This window comes from Aotus nancymaae, unplaced genomic scaffold (genome assembly GCF_030222135.1).
Source record: "Aotus nancymaae isolate 86718 unplaced genomic scaffold, 86718_ANA_hifiasm-v0.15.2.pri h1tg000012l, whole genome shotgun sequence".
NCBI classification, from domain to species: Eukaryota; Metazoa; Chordata; class Mammalia; order Primates; family Aotidae; genus Aotus; species Aotus nancymaae.
The window spans coordinates 7,641,539-7,654,203 of NW_026988423.1; the positions used below are offsets into that span (position 1 = coordinate 7,641,539).

General features: G+C 40.3%; 1 protein-coding gene and 1 long non-coding RNA gene across 2 annotated transcripts in view; one reads left to right on the forward strand and one right to left on the reverse strand.

Moving 5' to 3' along the window:
* Positions 1-12,665, forward strand: part of LOC105719249 (uncharacterized) — a 287,306-nt gene that overhangs the window by 143,787 nt on the left and 130,854 nt on the right. The gene's annotated exons all lie outside the window — the stretch shown is intronic.
* Positions 1-12,665, reverse strand: part of MMP20 (matrix metallopeptidase 20) — a 45,276-nt gene that overhangs the window by 27,049 nt on the left and 5,562 nt on the right. The window contains exons 2-5 of the mRNA XM_012455126.3: positions 9,713-9,960; positions 5,011-5,159; positions 3,021-3,146; positions 2,068-2,229 (exon numbers count right to left, since the gene is read on the reverse strand). Coding sequence (XP_012310549.1) covers positions 2,068-2,229; positions 3,021-3,146; positions 5,011-5,159; positions 9,713-9,960 — 685 coding nt within the window. The remainder of the gene's footprint in view (positions 1-2,067; positions 2,230-3,020; positions 3,147-5,010; positions 5,160-9,712; positions 9,961-12,665) is intronic.

Genomic DNA, 12,665 nt, shown 5'->3' on the forward strand with positions numbered 1-12,665 from the left:
GAGGCAAATCATTTAACTATTTAAGCCTCAGCTTCCTAAAAGGGAGGGATAATAATAGTACCCACCTCAGAAGGCTGTTGTGAGAATGAAATAATTCCTGTTAAACAGGTAGCAGAGTGCTTGACACATACATAGTAAGTCTTCTAACAATGGTCACTATTATTTTATTACAGAACTTCTTTGATATTTATAAGTGTTCCAAATTAGAAATGTAATTTAAATATTGTCATGGAATATTTCTTTGTAATTAAGTTCTTTTTTCTCAATGAGATGATAACTTTCTTGTGTTTTCCTATTATTTTCATTTATTCCTTGGCATCTGCCCCTGTGCTATGCCTTTTACTAGGCATCCAGTGAAAACTGAGTGAATTCTTGTGGAATTGAAGTACACTGAAGGTATTTGCTATTTACAGCTATCTTCTGGTGGATCCTCTTGGAAAACATAGACTCAATTCTTGTGAGAGCTGTCAGTGAGTCTCCTCTCCTGCTCTGCATCTCTGAGGACCATGCCCCAGCTCCAGAAGAATGAGCCTGAACAGCTTGGACTGTCACCTTTGGCAGGTCCCTGCTCTTTGGTGAAGCCTTGTCATAACCACAGGTGAGAGTCAGGGAAGGAATGAGGCACAGGAAAGGGAAAGTTTCAGGCCTCTGATAAGGTTCAGATGAGATTTGAGATCAGGGATGGAGTAGGGTTAGCAGCAAGGTGAAGATCAGAGGCAGGGTGAGGCTACAGGAGAAGATCGAAGCTGGAAATTGAAGAGGGTCAGGAGCAGCAAGCGGTCAGGTGGGTAATATGAATCCTCCCTTGTAACGTAAACCCATGTTTTAACATTTCATTCACCTGCCAAAATATGTGCTTTGGCTCCTGGCTGAGTGACAGTGGCCATCTGAAGGCAGTGACTTTCCAGGGCATAAGGACCTCTAAAGGCAAGTGTTTGAGCTCAGCCCTTCTCAGTGGCCCACAGGAATTGCTTCCCATTGGAATGCTGCCACCAAGGTTCTGGAGCTTAGTTTGTGACATGGAGACATTCACAATGTTTTTCCTGTCCCTCAAGGGTGGGGCAGATCTGGTGCTTCCCCCGTCCTGGAAATGGATAGAGCTGACTGAAGGCTTCTTCGGATGAAATTTGTCTTTTGTGCCTCAGGTGAAATCTGACTGATTTTGAATTGTGGGCCCATTTGTGGGCTTTCTACTATCCGGATTCCCTAGGGCCAGATTCTTAGCACCCCACGAAGGTGCTGGGAGATCTGGGTCTTAGGCACTGAGAAGATGGGGAGAGGATCTGATAAGCAGAAGCTTAATAACCAGGTCTCCAGGGCTTAAGGGAAAAGCAGTTTCCTAGATCTTTTTGCCTTTTATCCATTAAAAAAAATTGACACGGTCTAAGGATGTTTCAGGATTCCTTCTGATGGATTAATTGGTTTGTTTTTCCCTTAAGGAAAACTGGATCCAGAGTTTCTAATAGTCCCTTATTACCTTTTGGAAGAAACGTTAACCCTTGAGGTAACTTATCTTAGGATATCTTAGGATACTTACTGACTTTGAACCTCAGCTTTCTCAGCTATCAAACGAGGAAAACACTTCACAGCCCACAGGTTGGTTGTGAGGCTGATGTGAGACGACACACATGAACCTATTTTGTAAATGGCAGGTTGGCTACATGACTGGGTGGTGGACTTATTTTAGTCATGATTGCTATTTTTAGAAAGATAAGGTCACACTTATCTGCAAATGGGTAAGCACCACATATATGAACTATAAACTATATCCATCCTCTCCCAGTGTGTACATTCTGACCTGCACTCAAAGAAAAAAAAAGACAGACAAATGACTATATTTCCTAAGGCTATCCAGGACTACTACGCTCTGAAGGAAATATGTAAAATTTAACCACACATCACACACATATTTACAACTGGCAAATGAGCTCTTCACAAGAAGGCATAGTTGGGGCTATGGTTTCTAGATTAATCTTTACCAATGCAGATAAAATGTACTTTCTTTAAGTTGGAGACTGAATGCCTGCCAATTTGAGGGTTAGTGGTCAAAGAAGGTAATGATCTTACCATACAATGCCTGGATCCCTTTCACATCATCTTTAGGGAGGTGGAATCCATAGGGATTCTGGTACTTATAAGTGGGGTACATCAGTGCTGATGGGTCTGTGGAATGGGCCAGGCCCAGGGCATGGCCAAATTCATGAGCAGCAACAGTAAACAAATTAAAACCTGGACAATATGAGAGAGAAAAAGAACAATATTAACACAGGTTTTTGTTTTCTCCATCTTCTGTCTTTATAAGATAATTTATGCCCACATCACAGTTAACTCATCTCCTTTTCCTAACTAGATTATTCAAGGTTGGTAGGCTATTCTGGCACTTAGCTTTGGTGACTTTAATTCTTTCCCCCTGGTGTTGCAAGTGGGGGAGGATAAAAATGCACATAGATCCATTTAGTTCATCATCAGTGATGTTTGGTAGACTGATAAAGGTGGGCCTTGGAGCAAATAGTGGCAACGATATTTGGCAATAATTCATAGATTTAGACCACAAATGCCTTAATAGTTCCCTGCTATTCCAGCCTACACCTTTTGATCCACATGTTTCACACTGAAGATTTCCAGCTGTATGATATTCTGGAACCTTTATTCCCAACCCCATCACACTTCTCAGGACAGTACTGATTCTCTCAGGTCATTTCTGAATGTAGCCTCTTTCCAAGAACAAGTAAGAAATCATAAATGCTAAGTTGTTGAAGGAAAATAGAGCAGCGTGTTGAGAAGGGGATGACTGGTTCTTCAGATGATATGCTATGAAACAGATCAGACAAGTCTACAACACAATTTGGGGTGGATTTTTTTCCCTTATGTGATCCCTTTTGGATTTTTGGCTTACTTGTTTTTCCTAGCCAGCCCACCTAGTTAAAGGGTGGCTTGGGACGTTGAACCTCAAGGTTTCATGATGGAGCCCAGAAGAAGGTACAATATTTTCCAGGTTATGGTGAATTGTGCATATATACCATTCGTTCCCATAGTCCACTTCTCAGCATTGTCGAAATGTGTATCTCCTCCCAGGCCTTCTCCAGGAGCAAATGCATGGGCTAGAGTCCCCCGAGGCCCATCAAATGGATAGGAATCCCCGTGATCTAAACAAGTGGGGAGAAAGACCAACAGGATTGAGTCCTTCTAGTAATTTTGAGGGGCACATCATATTACAGAAAATGGACATTTTGAATAGCATTGATACTTAAATTTACATGTCAGTATTTATTTTTTATAATAGGAAGTTCATATGTCAGTGAGTAATGGCCCAGTGAAAAATAAAAAAGGTTAATTTATGCTGCAAAGATAGTAAGTGTTAAAAATTTTAAAAACATCTTTTTTGGGTTATTGTTTTTATCACGACATCTGTTAACTGACACATAGGATACTGTGGACTTTGCATGTGCCATAGATTACAAAAGGAGAATGAACAGGGGGCCTTTCGATAGCGACCTACTCCACTGATTGGAATGTGAACCTCTTGGGAGAATGACCTTTTGAATTTGATTCAGCTGAGACAGTGATAGTGAACTGAACAAGTGTGTGCTTTCTGTTTCTGTAGCACAATACAGTTTAAGGGAGTGTGAAAAATCTGTAATTTTGACATGCTTTCATGTGGAAAACTTATGAAAGTCATAAAAGTATTTATAAAATCCTAACTTTTAAGACCTTTTATGTTTTTATTTAATAATCTATTTTAATTAACAATTCATTACAAATTTAATAGAAGAGGAGGAGGAAGAATAAAATGAGGGATATAGTTTACAACGTTAAAAAATCTTAGTGAGGATACCCAGTTTTAGTTTTTTTGTAAAAAAAGAAACCAACAGAACAAAGTTCTGGTATGCCATTTCTCAGGTTTCAGTGAAATGCAGTCTATTTAGGTTGCGTGCACAGAGGACTTAATGCAACGGCAGCATAGTCCCTAAGTTGGCTTGTATATTAGGGGACAGACTGCAAGCTTGAAAGATCAAGAGAGAGCCAGACACTCACTCCTTGGCCTTCAAAGCTTCCCCGAGTCACACTGCCCTCCCTGCCACTTCACCAAGGGTGGCCTTTGTCCTCTGGGAGGAACAGGACCTGCCCTGGGCCAGGTCACACCCAGGGCCATTTCTAAAGGCTCTATTCTCAGGACTTGCTTGATCTTCTCTCTCCTAACTCCTAATCGTGTTTTCCCCGCAGTGACATCAGATTAAAATTAAGATCTGGATTTGAAATGACAAGAACACTTAGAAATGTTATCTGTGGAGGGGAATAATAGGTAGTAGCTCTCATTTACCCCATTAGGAAGCTGAGAAGGGAAAGAAATTTCATGAGCCATTTGGGCCTCCCTCTATCTATTTCCTAGACTTGCTTCTCTGAAAAGGGCTCAGAGCTCTCACCAATCCCTGTGCAAACTTACGCCTCTACTCTTTACCAGGATGAGCAATGGAATAGACAAGAAGTGGGCAAGTTGGAGGCAGGCCTTTCACATATCTCCCAAAAGGTGGTCTGCAAATGTGGGCAAGACAGGAACGACAGTTTCCTAACCATTGCTGCAGGGGGAAAGCTGCATCAAGGTCACTGTGGAATGTATTTTCTTCAGTGGGGATTCACGGTGGGGTATTCTTGGCTGATGCGGAAGGGGGTATATAGTGATGAACACCATCACGGTAATGGATGAGGTCAGGTGGCCAATGGGAAAGCAAAATCTACAAGAATTTGTCCCCTAGTGGGGTGAAGTCATAATGAAAGTTTGTTACAGTGAATCTGCTCTACAGCTGAGTCTGATGATGACAAGACATGCTAAGAACTCCTTTGGTTCTATTTTCTGGCCGGATGAAGATCATGACTGCCATGGTCTTGGCCGCTACCCATCGCAGCACTGTGTGAAGAAGGAGTGTGATCACTCAAATTGAAGATTTAGAAGGAAGAGTACTGGGATAACGCTCCCTGGAATTAGTAGGTGGAATCCAAGTACCACAGTACCTCCAGTTTCAAAAGATATCATAATATCCGCTTCTCCTGAATTTATTCTAACAAAGTTCAGAGGAACAGCGCTACTCCAGGCCTGCAAGGCCATCCCCACTGCTTTGTCCACCTCAGCAGGACTCATAGACGGTGTGTATTTAGATATTCTGTGAAAATAGAAGGAATATGTTTTCTTTTCAGTAACTGCTCTGAAGAAGGCAAGAATTATATGTTGTGTTAAAAAAATGTTAAACATAAATCTATAATTTAGATTTTTTTCTCTGAAGTTATAATTCTTATTTTGCTTTATTATATGTTAAATTGCTGCATATTACACAACAAGACAAATGAAAGGGAGAGATGAGAGACAGTTGGGATAATCCAGTACTGAAACCCAGTTGAGTTTCATGGTTATTATACTACCACTAACTTAAAAGAATAAAACTTTGGTCGGACGTGATGGCTCACACCTGTAATTTCAGCACTTTGGGAGGCCAAGGCAGGAGGATCACTTGAGTTCAAGAGTTGGAGACCAGCCTGGCCAACATGGTGAAAACTTGTTGCTAAAAATACAAAAATTGGCTGGGCACAGTGGTGCTCGCCTGTAGTCCCAGCTACTCAGGAGGCTGAGGCAGGAGAATCATTTGAACCTGGGAAGTGGAGGTTGCAGTGAACCAAGATCAGGCCACTGAACTCCAGCCTGGGTGACAGAGTGAGACTTTGCTCAAAAATCAATCAATCAATCAATAAAACTTGTGTAATATTACAGGTAATAAGTAGTCCATTTTTCTTAAAGTCATTTTCACTGAGAGAGAACCCCTTTTTCCCCAAAGGGACTGGAGGTTTTCAATTATAAAAAATAGAAATGCATTAGGAGAAATACCTAATGTAGATGATGGGTTGATGGGTGGAGCAAACCACCATGGCATGTGTATACCTATGTAACAAACCTGCACATTTGCACAGGTACCCCAGAACTTAAAGTATAATTTGAAAAAAAGAAGAGAAAAATAGAAATGTGGAGTTTTGAAGTTTTGCTCATTCTTATTCAAAGCTCATCAGGATTTCCCCAGAGCTGTTGGGGAAGGTTTTTTTTCCCTCAGAATAACGAATTTTTTTTTTTTTTTGAGATGGAGTTTTGCTCTTGTTGCCCAGGCTTAAATGCAATGGCATGATCTCATCTCACTGCAGCCTCTGCCTCCCAGGTTGAGCCGATTCTTCTGCCTCAGCCTCCTGAGTAGCTGGGATTATAGGCGCCCACCACCATGCCCAGCTAATTTTTGTATTTTTGGTAGAGATGGGGTTTTACCATGTTGGCCAGGCTGGTCTTGAACTCCTGACCTCAGGTGATCCACCCTCCTCGGCCTTCCAAAGCGCTGGGATTACAGGGATGAGACACTGCCCCCAGCAATTACTGGTGTGACAATGACACCTGAAGGCAGAAAAATGTAGTGCTTTTTGGGTTGTGGGTGGAGTCAGAGTTGGTGATTGTTAGAACTTTCTGCTCTGAAGCCCAGGGTCTGGAGATTTCTGGCAGTGCACAAGGGAAAGGCAGGGAGGGCAACTTCTACCTGAGACTTTGGGCTGGGCTGGAATATGATGCAAAGTGGGAAGCTGTGTCTGTGTGAGCCAACCCCTGGAGCAGGGACTGGCCTCCTTTTTCTCTCTCTATAGCTCCCATTCTAGTGCCTTGCAGAGCAGATGCTCAGCAATTGCTTGATAAATAAATGAATGAATTAAATGATAAAAGCTAGCTGTTTTATGGCCCACTCAGCTCAAAGTTTAGGACCTGTGATAATTACCTAGGAAGCTTGTTAAAGATACAGGTATGGTCCAGAACTCTGCATTTTGAAAGGTATCCTAGGTTATTATGATGCAGATGGTGCATTTTCAATGAGAAACCAACAGCAGTAATCCTGGGGTCCCAAATGGAAGGACTGTGTCCACAGAAAGGATAGCAAGTAGCTCAATTCAGAACTTGAGAGGGAAGGAACCAGGGGCTCTTTAACCCCAGGAGTTGGGGCCAAAAGAAGGGAGCTGTAGAATTGAAAGGTGAAACCAGAAAGACCCTTAATAGGGCTATTTAATGCTTTCAAAGTATGCCAAGTCCACTGCATAATATGAGTCTGCAATTTACCACAACTAGGTAGACTTAGTACTTTGACACGCCCTCACATTACTGATAGTCAGCCGTATCTTTGAGCTGACTGTGAGTGTTGGCCCGGAGAAGACAAGGAAGGAGAGAGGGATAGCACCAGTGAAGAAGAAAACATGGAAAAATCCCTGATTCAGGGTCTGGAGATTGATAAAGCAATAATAATACTAGGTAATATTCTTTGAAGTCATACTTATGCTGTTGCTGCATGCACTTTTTAATGTGCCATTTATCTAATCCTCACTACGAGCCCTAAGATGAAGATCATCATCATCATCTACATGTTATGATTAGTCAGGTTTGAGCACAGTTCTGTCTGACTCCAAAGCTTATGCATATAAGCACTATGTTGTATTTTTTTTCCTTTTGTAATCCTCTGGGTTACGGTTGTAAGAATTTATTCTGAAAATCAGTAGCTACACAGGCAGAGTACTGTGATAGCCTCTAGTGTCTTTTTTTCATGGGGAAGGGACAGTGGAATTCTTGAGGAGCAAGAGAGGATGGTTAATGTGTGTGTTGAGGGGGATTTAGGGCTGCCCAGCTTATCTCAAGGATTTTATACTTACAGTTTGCTTTAAGAAAGCTATGAAAAGACTCTGGATGTGTACACATTTTTCTTGTCTTATTCTTACTGTGTCAGAATCAATAATGTGTTCAACTCCCTATGGGGTTTTTCTTCCCAAATTGCTTTGATTTTTTTGTTAAGCCTGCCACCTTATGGATTTATTGGCTCATAGCAGGTTACAAGTGGCCTAAGGGATTCATGACTGTTCCCTGGGTTCTGGACCCTCATTTGATCAAACAGACTCACTGGTGTGCTGGAACAGTTTAAGTGGCTCTACAAGGAGAAAAAAAAACTCACTTGATTTGTATGACTTGCTGATTTCTGTGTTGCAAATATTCTCACTATGGCTAATTCAAGCTGTCAATTTACCATCACTGAACGCTAGGTTGGGAAGAGATGAGCGTGAATGAACCATTGTATAGTGTTTCTACCACCCAGATTATACAGATGTAGATAGCCTCATGAACAGAGATAATAATAAAATGAAGTGAAATAGAAGGTAATATGTTTTTATTATCTTTGTTTATAATATAATTTATTTAATTGTAAATTTACATGATTTAACAATGGCTGTCTTGGCAACCAGCTCACAAAATTCTTGGAAACTTAAAAACTAGCTTCAAAATTCCTGACATTTTAAGGACTGGCTTCTGTGAACTATTAGGAGGGAGCTCTAACACACAACTGCTTGGACCATTGCACAAGTCCAGCCTTTCCCCATCTCCAGTTATCATCTAGATGTGCTCATCCTAAAAGTGCAATCCGATCCTAGTTCTGGCCTGGCTCTCCACTGCCCTAAGGATAAAGTCCAAACTCCTTAACATCATGCTCTAGTTGCCCTTCAGGCTACCCCATCCAGCTCACTTCCTGCCATTGCCCTTCCTGCACCCTCTCCTCTAGCGGAATGCAGTAGGCACTGGTGGTGGGAATGCTGCCTAACAGCATCCCAGGCTGTCCACTCTCTGCTGCTATATGCTTGGCCTGCTTTTCTTCTTAGCAACTCCTTACATGTGAAAGGCCTGGGGCAAGACCACGAAAAGTGGAAGCCACTCTTCTTTTCCAAACTGCACCCATATGGCATGCATGAGGTCCATGCAGGCAGGCACCATCCACCTCTAAAGAGGGGCAGGTACCATGCATAGTTTGCCCTTGGTTGGACCAACCTGGGGAGGAAGTCTGCACTGGCCCCTCTGGCTCTGGATTAGGGAATTCCAGCCTCTGTAGCCTGAACACGGCAGGGAGGGACAGAGGTTCTGGTTGGTGTTTCCCCTTGGTTTACACAGGAAGAAGCCAGAGGGTTAGGGGAGGGAAGAAAGAGTGCAGGGAGGGAGTGAGGGGAGCATGGGGCTAAGAGTGGAACTGCTTCTACTTTGCCTTCGAATTGGGCTCAGATGTCCCTGCTTGGTCCCTAGGCCACTTGGTAGCTCTCTCCATGTGAACTGTGGTTCCACAATTCACTGCTTAGACCTATGATTTTGCACTTTTCACACGGAGCTACAGCTATCTGTTTGCATGTCTATCTCTCCTTAAAGGACTGTGAGTTCCCTAAGGTCAAGAAAGTCGACCTGTTCACCGTTATATCCCTCAAATGGAATGCATTTCTTGAATCATCAATAAAAGATTTTGGAATCATCGAAGTAAATTACTTTATTAGTAGGTGATTTTTATCTTTCTTATGAAGCAGGATGTTTTAAGAAAACTGGTTTATACTGCCAGGTCGTTAATCCTAGACTAGTTTAAAGATAATTGTGTTGTTTCTAACTGGTAAAATTGTTGGGAGTGCCTAAAATAGCCGGTCATTATGATAATCTTAAGATTATGTTTTCTGGTGAGTTGCCCGTTGTCATTGCCTAACAGATGGACGTAGGAATAAAGTTCTTATTCTTTCTTATGGTTGTGAGGAGTCAGGATTTTTATACAGATGAGAAAGAAGATATTTTTCAAAGAAAAGGGAAAAAGAGAGAGGGGGTGCTTCTCTCTGGATTTGGAAATCTCATTACCTGTATGTCAAAGTATTTTTTTTCCATTTGGGTTCACCTGGGAAGAGGCGATAATTGGCCACATCAGGAACTCCACAGCGAGGCTTCTTGATCACGTCCATTGTGGTCTTGTCTAACTTCCCAGTGACTTGGAGGCCAAAGAACGCTTGCAGCTCCTTAATCTTCCTTACCATGGAATTACCTCCTCTCGAAACCATCTCACCAATCTGGTGTCCTTCTTTATTTGTGTAATATTTGTCAACATATGCCTGAAATGGAGAGGCAGGCTGACGCGTCTACAGTGTAGTCTGGGAAATACTCATGCTCAGGTAGGGCAGGGGACAGCATTCCTGATGTATTAAAAACAGTGTGTAGAGTATATTCCCATTTATGAAAAAAGTAGATATATTTATATACTAAAGCTTAGCTGCACTCCAAATTATTAATCATGATTGGTTTTGGGTAGTGATCATAGATTATAGATTATTTAATTATTCCTGTTTGTCCACCTGCATTTTATAGTTTTTCTACAATGAATAAAACAAATATGAGTTTTTGCTTTAATTTAAAAAATCATAGAAGGAAACTGATGTGAACATTATTTCCATGGATCACTTATTTGTCACTGAAGTTCTTTACCCAATTTGCAAAACAAAGGCTGTCTTGTTTCTTTGGTAAACAGTTATTGGTATTATCTTTCCATTGTAAATAATGCAGGATCAGTATGCTTTTAACTTCTGGAGGCATTATATTCCAGCCTGTCATACTTTACAAAGGCAGAGGGTCCACCTGTTTTTCAGCTGAGGATTTTAATGAATTCAGATGTATGTGGTATGTGGGCTGGAGTTTGTTTCTATGAGACAAGTTTCCTAGGCAAGGCTCTTTGTCCCTTGAAGCAAATAAAATAAGCCATAAATTATAAGTCTTTCATGTGCACAAAAAGACATACAGCCCCTCAGTATATATTATTCAAAACACTTTTCTATGACTCGGGGCTGGGATTAGGGTAAAATAAGTGATGCAGGGGCATGCAAATACAGGGTTGAAGCCTGCCTTTAGCCGAGGAATTTTACCTACTCAGCTGATTTCAGGAAAATAACCAAAGAGCAGCTAAAGGTTCAGTCATCTTTTCATATCCATGGGAGATTGGTCCCAGGACCTCTCTCAGATACCAAATCCACAGGTGCTCAAGTCCGTGATATAAAATGGCATAATATTTGCATACAACCTAAGTACAGCCTCCTATATGCTTTAAATCATTTCTAAATTACTTAGAACACCTACTATAATATAAATGCTATGTAAATCGTTGTTGCATTGTATTGTCCAGGGAAAAGCTACCAAAAAAATGTCTGTTTTGAGCATGTCTGCCCTAAAACAGATGCAACCATCGATTTTTTTCCCTGAATATTTTCAACCTACAGTTGGTTGATTCCATGTAGACAGATCCTATGGACACAGAGCACTAACTGTATTTAATTATATACAATTTTATATTTATGTTGTATAGAGATGTTTATTAGATATAAATTACATATTATTCATCTATATATTAACCATATATTTATCACATATAAACTATGCAACATATTTACTTACATATTATGCACACATATTTTTAACATACATATAAAAATAATAAATAATTAGAAGTAATCTTAATGTCTTATGACAGGGGATTTGTTATATATATCATTACATATTCATGTGAGGCAGTACTAGGCCTCTACTAAGATCAGTTTTGAAAAATAAATATTTAATTGTATGAAAGAATGCTCTTTATATAATGGCAATATACTGAGAAAAGAAGGGAAAAATCTTTATAAGGTTTTAATAAAAATTTTCTGAATAAACCATACATATACACACATATGCACACACAATAAATAATAAAAGGAAGTCTGTCTGAATATTAATGTTGATTATATCTGGGTAATGAAATTATGGATGATTTAATTTATTCTTTATTTTCTCCTATATTCCAAAATTTTTTACAATGAGCATGAACTGTTACTGTTGGGGAAAAAATAAAAAGGAGTAAGCCTCACTTATCTGTTTGGAGAAGGTGCTCTATTTTTTCACTGCAGGATCAGCAGATCCCTCACTCCCTGTCCTGCTGTCATTGCTTGTGATCACTTTACTGGTTTTGTCCCTTGTAAAAACTTAGGTGAGATGAGAAGCCAAGAGGAAGAAAAGGGAGAGGGGACATGGGGTCCCCAGGGCCTGAAACCTAGACTAGGTGTTCTGAAACAAAGCTGCAACTATTTGGTTTCATTCCATCCCAAGTTAGACCACCTTAAGTATGTATTTATGTTTCTGCTCTTTTTTGCAAGATGAGGTTGATTGGATGAGTTGTTCCTCTCTGTGCAAGTTGATTCTGTGATAATGTGATGCTTACAGTAATGTCTCAATTATGCTCCTCAGGGTTAAGCTCTATGTATAAGACCAGATGCTCTGTGTCTCTGGGATCGTTGATTTCAAATATTTTGTTCTTCTGTTAGGTTATGTGTTACACTCTATATTCTAATTTTTGTTTCACAAAATAGGCCATATAAGGGAAGATGTGCATGATAAATTAAGTGAAAAATGTGTTTTCCGTGTTTACCACTGCTATTACAATAAAAGCTATGTTTATAAACAAAGGTGATATCTAATCATACAATCCCAGTCATATCACCAGGGCTGAGATGAGGCCAGTGGCGGGGTGGTTTACCAAAAACTTTGTAATCAAGATAAATCATAATTTAATGCAGAATTGAAAAAAACAAAATCAATGCAAAAAATCCATGATAAAATTTCAGAATTTTAAATACAGGATGCATTTTTGCCTTGGCTGTCTCACACTAATCCCGGCCCTGAATCCTAGAAAAGTGTTATGAAAGATACAATCTAAGGGACTAATAGTGGTTAAACCTTAATGATGGAGTTAAGATGATATATTTTTAAAGATAGGGTTTTTACTTTTTTTTTTTTA